Source organism: Aspergillus neoniger, assembly GCF_003184625.1.
Source record: "Aspergillus neoniger CBS 115656 unplaced genomic scaffold BO87scaffold_24, whole genome shotgun sequence".
Taxonomy (NCBI): Eukaryota; Fungi; Ascomycota; class Eurotiomycetes; order Eurotiales; family Aspergillaceae; genus Aspergillus; species Aspergillus neoniger.
In genome coordinates this window covers 237,463-257,376 of record NW_020291152.1, presented here as the reverse complement: position 1 = coordinate 257,376, position 19,914 = coordinate 237,463, and the positions used below count along the sequence as shown (strand labels likewise).

The 19,914-nt window shown below is 54.5% G+C and overlaps 1 protein-coding gene across 1 annotated transcript; it reads right to left on the bottom strand.

Annotated features, from left to right (window-relative positions):
• Positions 1–663: 663 nt before the first annotated feature.
• On the bottom strand, positions 664–19,427 carry lah (involucrin repeat protein; the record flags this gene model as incomplete). The annotated part of the gene is made up of 3 exons (XM_025619603.1): positions 664–2,193; positions 2,296–13,908; positions 14,037–19,427. 3 exons carry the CDS (start codon positions 19,425–19,427, stop codon positions 664–666), a joined length of 18,534 nt encoding a protein of 6,177 aa, XP_025477847.1.
• Positions 19,428–19,914: the final 487 nt, after the last annotated feature.

Here is a 19,914-nt window from a genome sequence, read left to right as displayed (position 1 = left end):
AGTTCCAGACCAAATGCCTGGCAAAAAGCAAGGAAATTGGGAGCTCCAATCCCCCTGCCCGGCCATAATCACCGCTTTAAGGCCCGCCCAGTCAGGTGATGACATCACTGGCTCACCGATGCTTTTTAGCTTCCCCCCAACACCAAATACGAAAGCTGTCTTTGTCTTCTTCAGAGCCTGCAATGGTCTCATTGTCATCATACTACATACAGTCATACATATTAGACACCACAATGTTACATTAACAACATAAAAAAAAATAAAGAATAAAAGGCATAACTTCAAAGTAGCAATCAAGGCCGTCATATCGTCAGCTCTAGATATCGGGCATCATCATAGACATCATCAATATGAGACAAGAAATGAGAATATTATGAAACATAAAATAGACAAAAAGAATCAAAGCAACCAAACAGGGGATATAATTGAAAGCACAGCAAACGCTCCAAGTAGCCTTCCAAGCATTATTCATTACCATTTTTGAACCGGGTTGGATCCCGGCTCCCATCATCCATCCGTCCTGACGCCTCCCGTGCTAACCAACGTGAAAGAATAATCAAAACCGTAACGACCCGCAAAGAACGATGGACCAGACTGCCCGAAAAGTGTGCAGTCGTCGTTTACCGTAGACTATGAGACAAATTGTGGTCTGAGTGTGACGCCTCAGATCACATTGCTCATGTCCATGGTTGACGATGGGGCGACGCTGTGGACCGATCTCGTGGCATCCAGGGACATGCGGTCGCCGCTGAGCATCTTCACCACCTTCTTGTCCTTGTTGGGTCTGGCAATGAGCACTTGGGCCGGGCAGACGACCACCTCATCGTCGCCTTCTCCCCGGTCATTGCCCTTCTTCACCACCAACGGGAACAGAACAACCCGGACTACCGCTTGCTGCGTTTCCAGCTCTTCATTTGACGTGGTCTCTCCACTGCGCTCATTCATCAAGGAGGCGTTGAAGTAGACCTGGCGAGCAAGATCACCATTGGTGTCATACTCGGGCTGCAGTGGCGGTAGCATAATGTATTCTGCCAGCTGGGTGCGCATCTCAATCGACAGGTGAACCGCGACACGGAGCACCTTGCGGAGCGAGTCCAGAAGCTGGGCCTCGACATTGGTAGGTGGCGGGAGGAGGCGCGACAGAGTGTCAAAGATCTCCAAGGCGACAGCTTCGGTATCATTCTCACGCTGCTTCGAGAAGGTTGGCCGTTTCGAGAGCAGAGTCAGAGTAGTGGCGCGCCACCGGTGGATAGCACTGCGTGGGCCAATGTCGGCAAGTTGTTTCTCCAGAGACTTGAGCTTCTGTCGTTGCTCACGATCCATGCCGAATAGGTATCTTGTGAAGATAAACTCCCATACCATGGTCATGACAACAGACATGAATACATCACGACGACGAACTCGATCGCCGAGGTAGCTGTCTACGTCGGAACCGTCCAGGATTGCGTTGTCGAACCGGTCGGCAATCTTCTCATCCTGCAGATCGCTGAGCTTGCGGCAGCGACGGTGGTCGGAATGCTTGGAGAAACGGAGGACCCATTGCTGTACATGACCACATAGCTTCTGGCAAGCAGCATCGAAGTAATCCTCGTCGCGGAAGACCAAGACGTCGTCCTGCATGGCTGCCGCGATCTGTTGCTGTAGTTGTTTCACCTTGTCGCGAGCATTCTCCAATGCCTCCCGTAGCCGTCGTAGCTCCATGTCCTTCTGGGCCAATGCCGTCTCCACTTCTTGTCGCACCCGATCGTGCATTTCTGCCGACAGTTGTTGATTCTCCGAGCGCAATGCATCGACTCGGCGATCGAACGTCTCCTGCATAACTTGGACTTCCTGCGCATGAGTGGCAGTGAGGTTGGAGCTCGTCGTCGTGAGCCCGGCATTTTCTTCGGTCAGACGGGCTACTTCCTTCTGCAACCACTCCAGCGAGCTCTTCAATTGTTCCACTTCGGCATCCCTGTCCCGCAGATCAGCGTCGCGGCTGTTGAGGGCATGGTCACTCTTGCGTCGGGCGACGGAGGTCTTGCGGAGTTTATCTTCAGCTTCCTCACGAGCGGCGGCGAGAAGACGATTTTCCGAAATAAGGCGGTCGAGACGAGACTCGAGTTCTTGGAGGTGTTGCATACTTCGACGGTGCCGAATGCTGGGCGGTCGGCTAGGCGACCGGGGCGAGCTGGGCGTCTCACCCCAACCCTCCTACAGTAGTAAACAGACGATCGGTTAGCCAACCCAGACCTTGCGATAACGACGAAGATACCAATGCACAGAATTCATGAAAAATCAACTAGTAGTACTTACATAAACGTCCGTCATATTGCGCAGGGGACGCTTGCCCTTGTCGGTGACGGGGTCGTAGGAGGAAGAAGAGGCGATGCGCTCGAGGTTGAGGTCCGAGGCTGAAGAAGCGGGAGGCTGGGGCTTGCGCTCTGATTGGTCGTCGCTCTCCTGCGCCTGAGTGGTGGCTGCCGCCCGCAAATCTCCGCTGGCAGTGCGATGATTGCGTCGCAGCGATCGAGGAGTCGGCGTCTGCTCGAGGTTCGGCGTCATGTTGTGCATGCTCTTGACCCCTCGGATGCTGCTGCTGGGCCGTAGAATTGGCTTGTCTTGTTCCGGCGTCTTGAGCACCTCAGCCGGCCATCTACCTTCCACCAGCTGACTCTCAGGGCTACGCTTCTTGACATCGACATCGTCAAACGGCGTTTCTTTATCCGGTGTTGGCCAGGCCTGACGGGCCAACGCATTGTCAGTAAACTTCCGGGTCGGGGTTTCGGGGCGAGGAAGCACATGTTCGGGCTTCATCTCCAGACGGGGCGTGCCGCGCCCGTGACCCACGGTTCTTGAACCGGTGGATCTCTCCGTTCGACCCCTTGGCTCATCCTCCTCGATGGTTTGCAATGGTGTCCGCGGCGGGGAGACTGCCTCTCGATCCACTCCTGTCGGCTGCGGCGAGGGCGTACGTGGCTGAGAGTTTTGCTCGACCTCCAACGACCACGGCCGCCGCGTTTGGTTAGGTCGACCGTGGATTGACGGGCTACGTCGTAGCTCACAAGTTGGGCTAGAGCGTGACGTTGCTTGTCCAATCTCTTTACCGGATGGGGATCCTGACCGAACGAGTACCGACTGTCGCTCATGCACGGGAGACGGGGCGTATAGTGGAGCCTCGTGGTGGAAAGAAAGGCTAGGCTCCGTGGTTTCAGCTTCAACTTCCTTGGGAGACTCCTTGTCCTTTTGTTCTTCCCACCGTATGTCAATTTGTCTAGACTTCTCTTCCGGTCCGTCCGAAAGCACAGAAACATTATACGAAGTATCTGCTTCAACTTCGATCGTAGGCTCGTTCGGAGAAGGGTGCAATCCAGTCTCCGGTTGTGTAGACTCATCTGCTTCAGTAGGTTCCGTAGCAATTTTGGCATGGTCCTGCCCCGAAGACGGGGAGTCGGCCGTGTTAATGGGCGCCTCCAAGACTATCGCGCTGTCGCGAATTGCTTCCTTGTCGATAGTCTCTTCCTCAGCCCCATCTTTTGCTGACTCGGACGGCTCAACTAGAGCTGGTCGACGAAAATACCCCCGTTCCAGTTGAGGAAAGATGCTGGCAACCTTGCTTTGTTTCTGCGACTCGGAACCGAGGGATTCGCTGCTAGTCTTTGCGTAGATAGAGTGTTCTACATCGAGTGCGGTAGAGGGTGAAATTGGCGGAACAGCAGTTGCTTCAGAGGGAGCTTGTACGTCGCCTCGGGTTTGCTGAGATGCTCTGACTGTCGTTTTCCCTGCCGCGGCTGATGCGCTTGGGTGTCGGATCACCCCTTCCGGGATTGCGTTCTCGTCAAAATCTGCAATGCCTGGCTCGAACGGGACAGCAAGAGCTTCGGGTGAGGAATCGGGTGATCGTTCGGTAGCATCGACTTCGCTTTTCTCCCAGTCTATTATAGGCCAAGAGTCATCATCTTGTGCGCGTTGCTCCCAAGCCGGGATCTCAGTTTCCTGTGGTGGAAAACTGGTGGCATCCTTCTTGTGGGGTTGCTCACCTTCTGGGTTCTGGGCATCGAGGGTTTGGCTTTCCAGACGCTTCTCTTCTTCCCCAGAGTGTGGATCCGGAGAGACATCGTCCACCGTAGCCTGTTCAGCAGCCAGCGCGTCTGGTGCTTCAGCCACTTGCTGTTGGACCGGGTTCTGGTCCGCCGAAGCACCAGCGTCAACACCTGGCTGCTGCCCCCTATCAGAATCTACAAGCTCTTGTTCAGCCCTTTGCTTGGCCTTTCTGCGTTCCTTCTTGGACAACTTCTTCGTTAGGGGAGCTGGTGTCTCCTGTTGTTCCGGGAACTTCTCAGACAACTCTTCAGACATCCCATGGTCGTGCTTTGCTGTTAGTGTCTCGGTCTCCTGTTCTGCATTGGTCGTTTCTGGTGCTTGCTGGACGACCATATCTTGTCTCTCTGCAGTAGACAGTTCTCGGGGCTCATCAAACTCTTCTGCGCTGCGGACTTGTTCTTCCTCAGCCTGTGGCGCCTGGTGCTCTTCCTCGTCTCCACCCTCTTGCATGGTGGGAGTTGTCAATTGCTTTTCTTCGACGGTGTTGCTTAGTTCTTCGGCGGCAGGACGGGTGGAATCAAGAGTATCTGTCCACGTCAAACCCTCGTCACCGGTAACAGCCCCTTCAGTCGGTGCAAGCGTGGGACTGCTTTGCTCATCTCTGGCCTGTTTCTTCGCCTTCTTCTTTTTCTTTTTGGATTCTTTACGAGTGAGGACTGACACCTCCAAGGGCTTCTCCTGGGTCAAATCACTCGGAATGGCTTCTGTTGCTTCCGCAGCAGATGAGTTGGTATTGTCTTCATCCCTGACCATGTTGTCTTGAAGGAACTGCTCTGACACCAGTGTAGGTCCTTCTGGTGCTTCTGCGGCTGACTCGAGAGCCTTGTCACCCGAAGGAGCTGGCTCATCAACAATGTCGTTCAGGTTTGCGTCATCTTGCACGGCATCCAAGCTGTTCTTGTCTTCTGTGGGTTCCAAAGCCTGTTCGAAAGTTGCCTCTGTCACTCCCTGTTGGCCGACCAGCTCATTGTCCGGCACTGCTTCGCTCTCGACATGCGGTTCAGTTACCTCTTGAGGCTCAGTCACCTCCTGAGGCTCAGTCTCATCTTTCGCCTGAATTAACCCCTTCTTCTTCTTTTTCTTGTTTTTCTTCGTCTTAGAGACTGGCTCTGCAAGGGTTTCGCCAACATCGACTGCGGTTTCTTCGGCAGCCTCCGGAGTAACACCTTCGGGAATAGCATGTTCCTCAGGGGTGTCTTTCTCGACCTGAACAATTGTAATATCCAGCTGCCGATCACCTGAATCAAGCTTCGATTCAACTGGGAAATCATCTGGCTGTTCAGCTTCCTCTCCGTGATTCTCGACAGGGGCAGCTATTTCAAGATCGTGTGCTGCTGGCTCCTCCTCGTCTTTTGGCGACTCGGCTGGCTTAAGGGATGCGTCAGGGCCTGGCTCAGTACTGGGAGCTGTGGTTTCCACGGGTAGCTCGTCGGGAATAGCCGTAGCTGTTGCCTGCTCGTTGCCCTGAACTCCCGTACCCTGTTCGGTTTCTTCCTGGCTTGCTGGCTGCTCTGCCTGGCGCTTTTTCTTCTTTTCTTTTTTGCTCTTTTTCTTTGATGGTACATTGGTCGTAAAATCATCCATCTCAACTACACCCTCGATGGACTCTCCTTGCTGCATGGCATCCGGGGCTTCGATGACTTCTCCTACACGCGTCACCGTAGCCTCATCCGCCAACTCTTTTTCCGGACTGACGCTAAGCGACTCTTCCTTTTTGAAAAGCTGTTCATCCTCGTGCTCGGCGTCCTCCCTAATCGGCGCCTGCTCTGTCTCCTTTACAACATCCTCAGAGACATCGTCGATCAAATTTCGGTCGGTGCTGGACTCTCCTTGCTTCCCAACTGACGTTTGCCCAGTTTCATCGTCAGGCTTGACCATATCTTCAGCGGGCTGCGTCTCTGATTTTTCCTGCGCATCACCCGACTCCTCCGGCTCGTTGGTTGCTAAAGGTTCTTGGCTTAAGTTATGGGCATCCAGCTCAACGGGTTTAACTACTTCATCGGAGGGAACGGAAACTGGGTCGTCTTCACTTTTCTCATGCTCGAGTTGGGGTGGATGAGCGGAAGAAGTCGCTTGCTCTTGCTCTACCTGCGGAGATACCATGTCATCAGTCCAAATCAGATCTTTATCGTTCTCGCCGTGGTTTTCGGTGCCGTGGGACTGATTGTCTTTACCGTCATCTTCAGCAGGTATGTTTGCCGTTTCGAGCGATTGTTCCGCGGTCTTCGTTTCGCTGGGCACTTGAGTGTCGCTCGAATGGCGAGTCTCATCAGCAGGCTCCGTAGCATCAGCTAGGCTCTTGGACTGGCGTTTCTTGTCTTTCTTTGCCTTCTTCCTCGCTTTGGCTGACATGGGAGGGGCGTCCTTCTCGGGATCTTCTGGTTGTGGAGCGACTACCTCGGATTCATGCAGAGCAGGGACTGTAGCGTCGACGGGTGTATCAGGCTCAACCACGGTTTCAGGTTCAACTGCGGCCTCAGGTTCAAGCGGCGTCTGAGGTTCAATTGGGGTTTCGGGCTCGGTAGATAGCTCAGGCTCTGCAGGAGTACCGGGTTCAATTGGCGTAACTGGCTCGCTTGGGCCATCATCTGCACCAGTATCTTCGTTTGCCTCTGCAGTCATGCTTTTCTTCTTCTTCTTCTTTTTCTTCTTGGACTTAGAGGAGCCACTCTCCTGTTCAGCAGTCGTGTTCACAGGCTGGGGATCAGCTTCTGGGGCAGAAGGCTGCGCATCCGTCTCCGGACTCGCTTCGGGCTGCAGTTGTTCTGCTGTTTCCTTGGCCATGGTGTCTGCGGCTGGTTCGTTCTCTTCTGCTGATTCCTTGGGAGTAACAAAAACATCTTCGACCGAGCCAGACTTCGGGGCCTCTGTGGCATCAACTTCGTTTGATGGTAGAGTCACCGGATCCTCCGGTTCTTCAATCTTCTCCTCAGGAACAGTGGCATCCATCATAGTAGCTTGGCTTTCGTCCGCTAAATTACGCGTTTCGCCAGTAGGTGTTTCTTCAGCGGGCTGCTCCGAAGCAGGTTCAGCCTCCAGAGACTGAGCCAATCCAGTATCATGGGAATCTTGGTACAGTCCAGAATGAGCGTCGTCTTTGGGCACGGGCTCATCATCCTGCTGATTGGCGACGAGTGCATCGGCCGCAGGGTCGCTCGGCTCAGAAAGTTGCGATTCGGGCTCCGCGTCTGCGAAAGAGACCGACTTCCTCTTTTTCTTGTCCTTCTTCGCCTTCTTCTTGGACTTAGTCGACTCCTGTGGATCTTGGACAGGTTCAGTAGGCTCGGTCGGCTCACTGAGCGCAGTATCAATGTCCCTGGTCTCCTCTGCTGGCGGTTCTGGAACAGTGCTTTCATAAGGGCCGACGTCCTCGGCTACAGCAGAGTTGCTGACGTCCTCAGGAGTGTCAGTAGGCCCGCTGCCTGCCTCAACTGGGGTTTCGTTGCTCTCATCCTCTTGCGCAGGCCCAGGCTGGGATTCATCAATACTGACAGACTGACGCTTCTTCTTCTTTTTCTTGTCTTTCTTTGATTTTGTAGAAGATGTAGTCTGAATTTCTTCTCGTGCTGGCTCTTCTTGGCCCACGTCAGTAGGTGTTTCATGCTCGACTGCGCCTTGCTCCGAAGTCTCAAAACTAGCAGGCAGTTCCGCTGGAGCCTGTTCTTGAGAGCCCTCTACAGTTGAAGCGACATCATTCTGTGGTACGGAAGCTTCAATGGGTGCTGTTTCTGCTTCGGTATTCTTCTCGGTTGAAGCGTCATTTTCAGCGCCATCATCCATGCCTGTCTGGCCCTCTTCAGCCTGGTGGGCTTCAGATACGGGCTCATAATTCTTGGGTTCAGGCTGCTCTTCCTGCACCTCGGTGGATTCGATATTTTCCTTTGATGGCTCGTTGTCTAGAGTCGCTTGATCAACGGCATCCATGGTTCTAGTTGCTGAAGCTTCTGTCTCAGTTGCAGTCATCTCACCCATAGGGCTCTTCTCAGCGGCCTCCTGAGGTTGCTCCTCTGTGGAAGTAGCGTCAGGTTCCGATACACCATTAGCAGATATTTGTGGCTCAGCATCAGTGAAGGTCGCATCGTGATGCTGGTCGCCTGCAGTGTCTGCAGACTCCGTAGTCTCCGGCGCGACATGCTCAGAAGTTGCAGTTGCACCTTGAGGCAAATCGCTCGGTGACTCGTCGATTGCAATGGCCGGAGTCTCTTCTTCAGAAGGAGCCTCCTTAGATTGCTCCAACACAAGCCCTTCGCTTGCCTCTACGTTTTCGTTTGTCGGAAGATCCACTTTTTCATCCACGGGAGACTTTGGCTCCTCAGGAGCTGGGTCTTCTGGTGGAGCATCCTCGGGCACGGCCACAGCTTCTGGTTCGGGCGCTGGCGTGATGTTAACAGATTCGGCCTGCTGCTTCTGCTGCTTCTTCTTTTCCTTCTTCGCCTTCTTCCTTTGAGCAGCAGTCATGGGAGGAGATTCAGTGGCTTGTTCTACAGGGGCTTCGGTTGCGTCGATGGGTTCTGTCTCTCGGACTGCCTCTTCTTGTTGCTCGGGTTCTGTGGGGGCGGAACCTTCGGCAGCGACGGGAACTTCCGCAGTCTCAACCGTAGGATCAATATTGTCTAGGGGAGGCTCGACAGGTGCTAGGCTCTCGTCGGGCGTAGCAGACAGGCTTTGTCGCTTCTTCTTCTTGTTCTTCTTGCTCTTTTTACCAGTCGGTGTAGAGCTCCCCGCTTCGGATTCAGGGTCGAGTTCAGGCGCCGCCTCGACCGCCGATTGATCGGGCACATGTGGTGCCTGATCATTGGCCTCGGTCTGCTCCACCGCCAGGGTTGAGTCGCTAACAGTGGCATCGGCGAGGGGCTCCGCTATAGCATCCTCGGAAGCCTCATTATTTTGCTGGGCGGCGGATGGCAGCTCACCGCTTGTTTGGAGGAGCGGGGGCTCGGCGGAGTCTTCTTGACTGGGCTCGGGCTGTTTAGCCTCAGATTCGGGTTCAGGCTCAGGCTCAGGCTCGGTTTCGTCCAGGGCGGAAGATTTGCGATTCTTCTTCTTTTTCTTGTTTTTCTTTTTCGGCTGTTCCTCTACTGCCTCTTCGGCTTGAACCTCTTGAGTGTCCCCAGCCGAATCGCCTGTCTCGGGCTTTTCTCCCTCGGGAAGCTTCAATTCATCGCTTCTCTCCGTTTCCGCAACATGGCTTGACAGTTCTTTGTTTTCGTCGCGAGCCTCATCTGCCACCTTTGATTCGGGGGATTCTTCGCCAGTCACAGTTGATTCAGGCACAGTTTCACTCGCGGTCGCGACTTCAGCTTCAGTCGCAGCTTCAGTCACAGGAGCAACTTCAGTTCCCGAAGCAGCTTCAATTTCGGCTGCAACTTCGGGCTCCAGGACAGGTTCGCTCTCGACAGCAGCTACGGCCTCAGGAGGAACTTGTGGTTCTGGTGCTGCCTCGGTTCCGAGTGCAGCTTCCACTTCGGGGGTAGCTTCAGCGTTAGCTGCAACCTCAGGTTCTGGAGCAGGTTCAGTCTCGGGGGCAGCTCCAGTGTTAACAACCGCTACATCCTCAGGAGCAAGCTCAGGTTCCGTGGCAGCTTGAGCTTCTGAAGAAATTTCGGCCGAGGACGTTGGTTGAGAATCCTCGGTTGGCTCTGTTTCTAGCGAGGTCGCGGCGGCGCTTTTGCGCTTGTTCTTTTTCTTCTTTTTGCTACTTTTGCGTGATAGAGAAGCTTCCGGTTCCTCAGTGGCTTCCTGAGAGTTATCTTGAGCTATAGCTGGGTCGGGAATCGTTTTCGCTTCATCGGCAGCAGGTAAGTCCGCGGTTTCCGTTATATCCTTCTGCAGCTCGGCTTCGGTCGCTGGGACCTCGTTTTCTTCCTTAGCCTCGGATAGCTGTTCTTTCTCTTGCGTCTGGATATCAACTTCTTGGGCTTCGCTTTGCTGCAGCTGCTCTGTTGCTTTTTCGAACTCAACTGGCTCGGGTTTAGCGGCTTCCTTTTCCGTGGAGAGATCCTGTGACGTTTCTTCCGCTACTGTAGTTTTAGCCTCAGCACTAAGAGGTAATTCTTCAGGCTGATGCTCGAAGACCGGCGCCTCACTCTCATTCGGCTCCACAACATCTGCAGAGTTATCATGACTCGCCGTTTGAGCAAATTCAGGCTCTATAGGTGCTGCAAGCTCCTCAGGCAACTGGGAGTTATTGGCATCCTCCGTAGATTCTGTAGCATGAGCGGGAATAAAGTCGGCCGGTGAGGATTCAGGCACATCAGCCACTGTAGGCACGTCTGGTCCGGCTGCAGTAGCCTGACTAGTTTCATCGTTCGCGAGATTGACACCCTCCTCGGAGGGCTTACTATTCTCCTCTACACCCGTAGCATCCTGTGTTATCACAGCCTCGTCACTTGGCTCGGTCTTGTTGTCCGTAGCGTCGCCCTCGAGGGGTGTGTCAGTCTCGACCTCCTTGGGTTGTTCGTTTGATCCTGCCGTCTGTTCAACAATAGCCTCCTCAGCTAGCTGAGCCGCCTCTAGATCCCCAGACGCTTTAGTAGTCTCGGTCTTGTCTTCCACAGCCGTAGACTCTTCGGCAGGCTTAGCGTCTTCGGCGTTTACAGCCTCTTCTACAGTCAAGTCTTGGGATGCACCTTTACTCTTCTTCTTCTTCTTTTTCTTGGCTTTCTTAGAAGAGGCCGGTGCATCCGCAGACTCTGCGGCATCAGCAACAGGTACTGCTTCGGCCTCTGGCTGAGGTTCGGGGACTGCCGGGGTCTCTTCTGCCTTAGGTTCCTCTACCACAGATTCTTCTCGTAGAATGCCGGGCTCTTCCACGGCAGGCGTATCTTGAGGCATAGCTGCAGGCTGTTCTATTTCTGCAGGCTGTTCGGCGGCTGGAGTGTCTACATTTGCATCGTCCAGACCTTCCGTCTTGGTTAGTGACTCCTCAGGTGTGACTTGATCCGCCAGTTGTGGTTCCTGGGCGTCCTGTTCAGTTGGCTTATTAGCCTCTGCAGAAACCTCTTCTATGATTGAAGCATCACCGGGATTGGGCACTTCTTGAGATGTGGGCTCGATTTGCTTCTCGGATTCCGCGGCAGGCGCGTCGGTTAAGGCAGATTGCTCCGCTAAAGCTGGCCCTTGTGTGTCTGTCTCCACTAGCTTCTCTTCATCTTTAGGCTCAACCGCAGTCTCGCCAGTCGATTCCGCAACCACGGTAGGCTGTTCGGCGGTTGCTGTCTCGTGGGAACTGGGCTCTGTATCGGCCTCAGCTGTAGTAGGTAGAGGCCCCGTCTCGGTGACCATCTCCTCAGGAGCAGCAGCGGGCTCAGCCGGCCCCGGCTCCTGGATTTCAGACTCTAGCGCCTGTTCAGGTACCTCAGGCTCAGTAGCGCTCTGTGCAATCTGCTCCTCCTGGGATGTAGTTGGCTCATCCGAAGCTGGGGTAGGCTCGGGAGTGCCTAGGTCGATGCTCTTGCCCTTCTTCTTCTTCTTATTTTTCTTCTTTTTCGAAGTCGAAGACGTAGATACATCTGCAACAGGCTCTTCGGCTTGGGTATCGAGGGGCTCAGTCGTAGCGTCACCCGTGGCTTCGGCTGCGGGCTCCGAGCTGAGGAGAGCATCCTCGGTCTTGATAGGCTCCGGCTCCTGACGCTCGGTTTCAGGGGCCTTCTCGGACAGGAGTGGCTCTTCGTTAATCTCAGTAGGTCCAGCAAAGTCGCTTACTGGCACTTCCTGAGCAATCTCTGCCTCCACAAGGGCCTTTTCTCCCTCCGGCTCTTTCACCCCGACGGGGGTATCCTCGACGACTGTCACTTCAGGCCCACTGGCGCCTAATTCTTCGGGCTGTTCGTGTGTGGGTTCACCGGCATGGTTTCCTGTGCCAGCTGGAGTAGGTTCTGGGTTATCTACATTAATGTCACCCGCAGCAGCCTCCACCGGCTCCTGTTTAGCCTCTGATGAGTCTTCTCCCGCTGCCAATACATCCACATGGGCTTCTTCGGACTGGATGGCGATCTCTGGGTCAGCACCCCTGGTCTCGTCTTCCGTCACCAGCTCTGGACTCTCTGCATCAGTTTCCTCACGTGGCGCTGATTGCTCTTGTCTCTCGCTCTCGACGTGAGGCTCTGCAGGAACTTCAACATTATCATCCAAGGCTTTGCTAGCATCCTCAGGCACTAAATGGCTAGCATCTGCCATAACCTCAGCACTGACTTGTTCCGGATTGTGCTCGTCGGTCTCCGCTCCAGCATGCTCTGCGGTGGAAGTTGTATCGGCATCCGCCTTTCCTTGAACGGGTTCATCAACGGTCGGGGCAGTTGCGACATCCTCAGGCACGTCTTGAGAATCTGTACCAGTAACAACTGGCGTTGACTCTATTTCAGTTGAGGTGACATCGACCTGAAACTTATCTGGTTCCTGCACACCCATCTCGCCCTTGGCCTGATCGATTTCCCGAGCCTGTAGTTCTTCGGTTTGGTCTAGCTTGCCCAGTACAGAACCAGCAACAGCTGCCACGGCCGTACCGACCATAGCCGCAACACCTACAGGTGCGCTCTCTTGAACCGGCTCAATCGATCGATCTTTGTCTAGCGCCAGAGAATCTGAGGTAGGGATCTGGACCGGAAGGTCCTCACTTGCAGCAGCTTTGGCGGTGTGCTCGCCCTCCCCAATTGTCTGTGCTTGCTCTAGGCTGATCTGCTCTTCAGAGCGCTGGGAGTCGAGCTTTATATCACCTGCTGTACCAGCATCACCTCCGGTTTCTACATCAGCATTGTGTTCAAGCTCTGCGAAATCATTCCTGGGCTGTGTTGGTGTAGTTTCGGCCACATCTTCGCCATGAGGTACTTTGTTTTCAGGCGTAGATGGGCGTACTTCAGGAAGCGACGGGAGGGTCTCCAGGCGTTCATTTCCAATCTCTTCTTTCACACCAACTGCCGAACCTTCAGCTGAGGGAAGGGGACCAATCTCTGGAGATGGTGGCAATTCCTGGTGCACGTTGACGTCTTGCAAAAGCTCAGAGGGCGAGTGAAACTCGTACTTCAGCTTCTCCTTCCTGGAAGGAGGATGATGAGGAATTTGGCCGAACGAAGCGGCGGTTGGAGTGCCTTGTTGAGAATCGAGGAAGTCGTACGAGCCCTCATCGCTTGATTGGTTCTGTGCAGCAGAAGTCTCTACGGCCATAGCCCGTGGCGGTCCCTGAACGTGTTCGCTGAGATCAACCATTTCCCACTTCTTCATATCTGGTAGAGCTGCTAGATCTTCCACAGATGCATTTGCTGAAGAAGCCTTGCTTGAAGGCAAAGAAGGGAGGGGCTCATCAGGGTGAGCCTCCGACTTGCTAGCACCAAAGCGCTCAACGAGCCACAAGGGCCGGATTTCACGAGAATTCTTGAACTCGGTGGAAGCCGGGCGACGACGACCCTGTGTTGGAGAACCAGGGGAAGGAACGACGACCGAAGAAACGGAAGGAGAGCGGTTGGCTCGAGGTGAAGTTGGTGGCCGACGGAAGTGTATTGGTACTGCAGTAGGGGATTCGGTTGACCGCAACACAGACGACCGCCGAGATCTTTGACCTTGGTTCTCTTCTTGAGACCGGGCTAGCTCAGGCGAGGTTGGTCTACTCTGCGACATGGGCGCGGGGTTGGCGGTCTTCTCAGACGCAGGCGGCGATGCAGAGCGACTCCGTAGCCGGGAGTCGAGGACATCAAGTCCCAGCCCTGTGATCTCAGGATCCAGCCGCCCCGAAGCACCACGATGACCATCACCCTCGTCTACCTTGACTCGCATTTCGGGGCCCTCCTCTAAAAAAGACTGTTGTTCGTCGTCCTGAGATTGTTTCCGATCCTATACATGGAAGAAGAAGAAAGATAATTTTAGTATATGTGCTGTACAAGAACTGTCAAACGGATATGGGAATAAACAAGGCAAAGCCAAATTTTACAGGTAATCAGAAAGACAACCAAGCACTATACCTTCTCAAACTCCGACAATTTACCAGATTCCATCATGTCTTCATATCTTTGTCGACGTCTCTCTTCCCTTCGTTGCCTGCTAGACTTATAATGTTCAACGTTAATGTTCTCCTCGTCACGCTGCTTGCGGGACTCGTCATCCAGCCCATCTCCTCGACTGGAGCTGCGACGCCGTGAAGATCTCTCTCTACGTCCAGACCCGATCTCCGATTGGACTTCACGAGAGGAAAATTTATCAGCAGAAGATGTTCCCTTGTCTTCTACCGGTGCTGAAACTCTTGGCCCAAAAAGATTGCTCAAGAAACTGCCGGGTTTGGTGTCCTTCGTCTTTTCTTCCAGCCTGGCGGGCGAAGAGGTGATGGAAACCGCGTCTTCAAAGTTGTCACTACTACTGCGCTTGGAACGCCTCTTCCGTCTCTTCTTCTTGCCTTCACCCTCATCAGCCCCGACTGTGGATGGATCAATGTCATCGTCGATTGGCTCGATGTCACCGCTGCTCTGCTCTGGAGTGTCTCGCCATGTCGATGGGCCATCCTCTTTGGTTCCAGGCGCTGACACGAAGTAAGGAGAGTCGCGGTCTTGTGTGGAGGTTGGATCGCTCAATTTTTCCTGCCTCTCTATTGACTCTTCAGGCTCGAAGCCACCGGGCATGGAAAGGACCTCCACGGGAATTTCAGAAACGCTCTTATTGACGGGCTCCCGGCTTGGCTGAATGGCAGGGCTATCGCTGGCATTGTGCTCTTTTCTGCGGCGGAGGTGCTCGATAACTTCCTGGGCCATGGATTGCCGGGGCTCGTTTGCGAGCTCTTCACCAGTACGAGATTTAGGCTCCGAAAAGAGGGGCCCATCCTCGATGCGGTATTCCGGTGCCATTTGGATGTTCTCGTCATCGTCCGGCGTCTCGACTTCGCCTTCCACAAATCCATGGGGCACGGAACGTGACACGGGTGCTTCTTCCCAGGGTGACACAAACTGCACCTTCGGCTCCGAGGTAGGAGGAGAGCGCCTAGTATGGAATGTGGGATCATCCGTTACAAGCGAAGGGTCAAAGCCAGCAGCTGCAGTTGCGGCAGCAAGTGCAGCAGCAAACTCGATATCTGCTCCTACCATGGTTGGGGCCTCCTTAGTTGTAGATTGGGTAGAGGAGCTTGATGGCATGTCCCGTGCAGTGTCTGCGGTAATAGGCTCAACCTCCTCAATGTGCTCAAGGGCCCTGGTATCTTGGTCGACAGATTCATGCTCGGAGGATGTTGAGGGCACTTCGTACTCATGCGTCTCATGCTTGCCCCATGATACCCGTGAGCCGGTTGTTTGCCGTTCAAACCTGTTCTCTCCTTCGGGTCGTTCAGGGACCAATACAATTGGTGTCGCTCTGGCGGAGCCCACCTGGCTATGGGGAGGGGTTGGCTCAGTAAGCGTCAGACCCGGTACAGGCCACGGCAAACCATTGTAGTCAGGGTGTGGCTCCTCCGTTACAATAGCAGATTCGTTCGTAGGCTCTACTTCGATAATAGTTGGCATCGAGGTGGGCTCTCGGCGTGTGTAGGTATCAGGGCTGTAGCGTAGCTCCTCAGGAGCAAAGAATTGAGCATAGTCCTCGTAGACGGGCTTTGTCCGAGGAGGTGGGCGAGACTGCCGGGGCCTCACATCCTCCGGCAGGCGGTCTTTCTGCGAGCGCTCCTCTGCCATGGTTCGTCCACTCTCCGACATTGGTAGACTTGATGCGATAGACTCTGATTCGGAAACGCGGCGCCTCTCTGCTCGGCGCTTTTCACGACGCTCCTCGTGCCGACGTTGGCTGGCGGTCTCGGAGAAATCATCGTTCGAACTGCTTCTAGAAATCATTGTGGAAGCAGCAAAACCACCTATCGCTCCTACAGCAGCGGCACCCATCAAGGACGAGGATTCTTTCTCTCTGCGTGAGTTTTCTTCCTCGATTTTTGACTTTTCATATTCACGTTCTCTCTGTTGGCTTGCTTGACGTTCAGCATCCCGAAGCGCCATCTCTTGCTCTCTGTCGACAAGTCGCACTCCTCCGCCGGCATCGCCCTCCCGTCGCAGACTTTCCAGGCGATTGGTACGCCGCTCCTTGTTAGCCTGTTCTTCGGTCAAGTCAAATTGGACTGAGGCCTGGTCTTTCAGCGTCGAGCGACGTCTAAAGCTTGACGACGACATTTTCTCGAGGGGCTCTGCGTGGAAGACCGGGGAGGAATCACTACGCCGGTGGGCCCGATTGAATCTCGCGGAGATATCACTTCTCTCGGTATAGTCTGCGGTCCTCTGGTTCCATCTGTCGCTTCTTGATGGGGTTTCGTAAGGCATGAAAGCGCTTGCAGGGGTTGGGTGTACATCAGATACGCTATAAGAGGGGATGGATTCGCCTTGAGAAGTGTATACTGCCTGCGAAACCGGAGTCACTGGCTGTGGCTGCTGCAGGGGAATAGGGCCTGGCCTGACCAATGTCGGCTGGGAAGGAGGTTGAGATGAGGCCTTGATGGTGTCGAAATGTGAAGGGTCACTGGTGGGGACAGGAACCACGTGTTGAAGACTTCCAGTACTACTTGCAGCATCGTGACTGGATACCTTAGATTCCCGGTGGTATGCTGATGCTAAGGCGGCCGTTCCGAGACCAGCTGCGACCGCAGCCTCTGTGGGGAAGCGGTTCTCCGAGGAGCGAGACCTTCTCTTCTTCTTGTTCTTCTTGGACTTCTTGCTTCCCCAATTCCAAGGCCATCTCGACGTTCCGGAATCAGAAGAGTGAGAGTCAGTGCTGGGGAAATGACCACTTTCGCCGAATGCGAGGCCGGAAGTAACACTTGAGGAGGACTGGTCACCCGAGTCAAGATCTTCCCAGCCCTCATCGTTAGCAGCAGACGACTCGTAATCAGACCGACCGGATCGGGACTCTTTGCCGACAAGTATCTCCCCAGTGCGCCGATTCTTGCGATGGGATGAGGCGGCCAGTGCAGTGGCGGCTGCGCCTAGACCCAGTAAGGCAGCATCCACATCTGTATCCGCTTTCTTCTTGCTTCGCCTGTTAGACTTACCTGACTGGCGCTTCGTGTATCCAGACCCAAAGGCCAGATCTGCATCGAGTGATGATGACGAAAAATTGTTATTGCTGAAAGAGAAGATGCTCTTGCGCCTCTTGGTCCGACGCTTGCGGCGGTTCTCTGACGATGCAGTGAAAAACGAACTGAAGCCACTACCGACAGTCTTGCGAGCGGGTCTTGAAATATCCACAAAAGATTCATCAGAAGAAGATGTCTTTCTAGGTTTCCTTCCCCTCGAAGATGTACTGCGGCTCCTGCTTCTGTGACGGGATTCGTATTCTGACACAGCCGCTGTTCCAACTGCCACGCCCAGGGCCGCATTCCTCAGGGCAGCATGTCGCTGACTTCTAGATGATGAGCGGGAGCGAGACCGAGAACGAAGTCGAGATCCTTCATATCTGCTGAGTTTCGAGTCCGAATGATAGGAGCTGTGGTCGGTATGTTCCCGCGATCGGCTTCGATGGGACCGTCTGTAGACTCCGCGTGAGGTCTGGCTTCGTCGACCGGCTGTGGAGGCGCCTTCACTCTCGTGGATCGAATGCCGAGAGCTCGCCACCTCACCCGTTCGAATGCTGTAAGACTCGTCGAACTCCTTACTACTGAAGATAGATTTAACCGCATATCCACCAAGTAGCCCGGGCAACCACGAGTTTCTCGACGACCTGTTGCGACGCCTTCCTTCGTCCTCTGACGAGGAGTAGCGGCTTGCTTTATCAACACGTGATCCATTACTGTACCTATCAGCAGAGCGGCGGCGAGGTTTGTGGTTGTGCTTGCGAGGTGCGTCTTGAGATGTCGTGCCTGGCTCAAAGCAGTATTTGCAGACCCCGATAGATTCCGTATAATCCTCGAACATGCCGACACCTTCTGGGTCCTTCCAAAAGTTGATAAATTTGTCCAAGGGGCCTTGTTGACGTTGTTGAAAAGCCAAACCTCCGGATTGGAAAGGAGCACCGTGGTATACTGCAGCATGATCGGGATGTAGCGGACTCGCCGCGTACCCGGCCGCCGCCGCCGCTGCCGCAGGTCCTGCAGCAAAAGGCGGCATGTTCTGCTGAGGGGGGAACGCCGGAGTCTCCGGGTAGGCCGGGAGTACCCCTTCGTAGGTTTGCATGGTGTACTGAGAAGAATGGTCAACGCTTGCAGACTGATGGTGGTGGCTCATCATATAACCGGCCGCTGCACCGGCGGCGGCTGCGCCAACTGCAGCACCCGCTCCATGAGAATGAGGAGGCTTCGGAGGGCTCGATGCGGTAGGTGGCACATAGTTTGCAGGGGATTCCGAGATAGTGTGCCCTGGGGAATCCATAACCTCAGCTCCTGACATTGTCGTTGCAGTGGCGACGGCAGGTGGGCTTGAGATTCCAGCCGTCTGTACAGAGGGTCTTGGTGGTCTTGATGGTTTTGGTGGTTTCGGCGCAGAAGCAGAAGGTGGTTCAACGGGCTGTTCCATTCCCAACTCAGCGTCATCCATAAAGTAGGCCGCTGCAGCGCCGACCTGGCCCATGCTACTTGGCTCTGGCGGCGGGTTTGCGGTGGGCGATGCGGTCATCAGATGCGCTTGGTCGCTGGGTGCTACCAACGGAGGTTTAGGTCGGACGCCAGGCTGGTCTTGGACGGACTGCCCCTGATCGCCGTAGTAATCGGCTGCTTCTCCTGCAGGGTTTGGCGGTTGGTAAGGCTCAGCAACGTATGCCGGGAATTGGCCAGGAAACTGCTGTGTTACATGAGGATCGTAGAATGCGGTTGCATGCGGCGGGCTGGGTATTGAAGTGGTTGGCATTGCCTCAGTAATTGGAGGGTACGTATGAGGACTCGCGGTGGCGAAGTCGCCAGGAGAAGGAGGCATGCCCGTAATTACTGGGGATGCATACATATCGCCTGACTGAGTTCGTTGTCGTTCACGCCGATCGCCATCACGCTCACGCTCGCGACTCGGCGATCGCGCTCGCTCGCGCCTGCGGGAGCTTGTCCCTTCTCCATCTCCATTGTCTCGGTATCGATCTCGACGGTCGGTGGTGTCGTTTGAATCTTGACGCCGGGGCGCGCGTTCGATCATCACCCGGTCGGGTTCGATGGGGGTGCCCTGGTCTGCTGTCGCATAGCTCGAGGCTACCGACTCGCCTGCCACACTTGGAGCATAGCGCTTACTCCGACTGCTGGAGGATCGGTAGTTGGACAGATCGCCCAAGCCACGATCACGGTCGTCACCCCGTGAGGACTTGCGGCTTACTGTGGAAGATTTCGAGTCGGTTCTGCGACGGCTGCTGCTCTTGGAGCTTGAGGAGCTGCGGACATCAGAAGACGAGCGACCCCCGCCCAAAAGGGCTTTGAACATGGTGGGCAGAGAGCGATCAAAGCTCTAGCGACTCAGGCAACCATGTGGAATAGAGGGTAGACGCGGTCGCCTAATTGAGTAATCGAACCAAAAAGGAATTGATTGAGAGGGAAAGAAGGGTAAAAGGAATTGAAAAATTAAAAAAAGAAATCGTAACAATCGTAACAGGGTCGTTAGATGAGAAAGGAGAGACCGTATTAGCGAGGCGAAGATTGGGGGAGGGTGGAAGGGAAAGTTAGGTGGTGATGGGGATTGAAGATGAGAAAGAAAGAGGCGGGCGGGTATAGATCGGCGGCGTTGTTTTTGCGACGGGCGGAGGAAAGTAAACAAGTGAACCGTGGTTCTTTTTTTCTCGGGAAGTCGGAGGGTCTCCCAAGCTGGAGCGGAGACCAAAAGGTAGAGAACCACGGTCAGCCTTCAACACAAAAGCAGCAGCAGCAGAAGAAAAGAGGCGGGCTGGCAAGCGCTCGGTTGCTCCAGACAATCA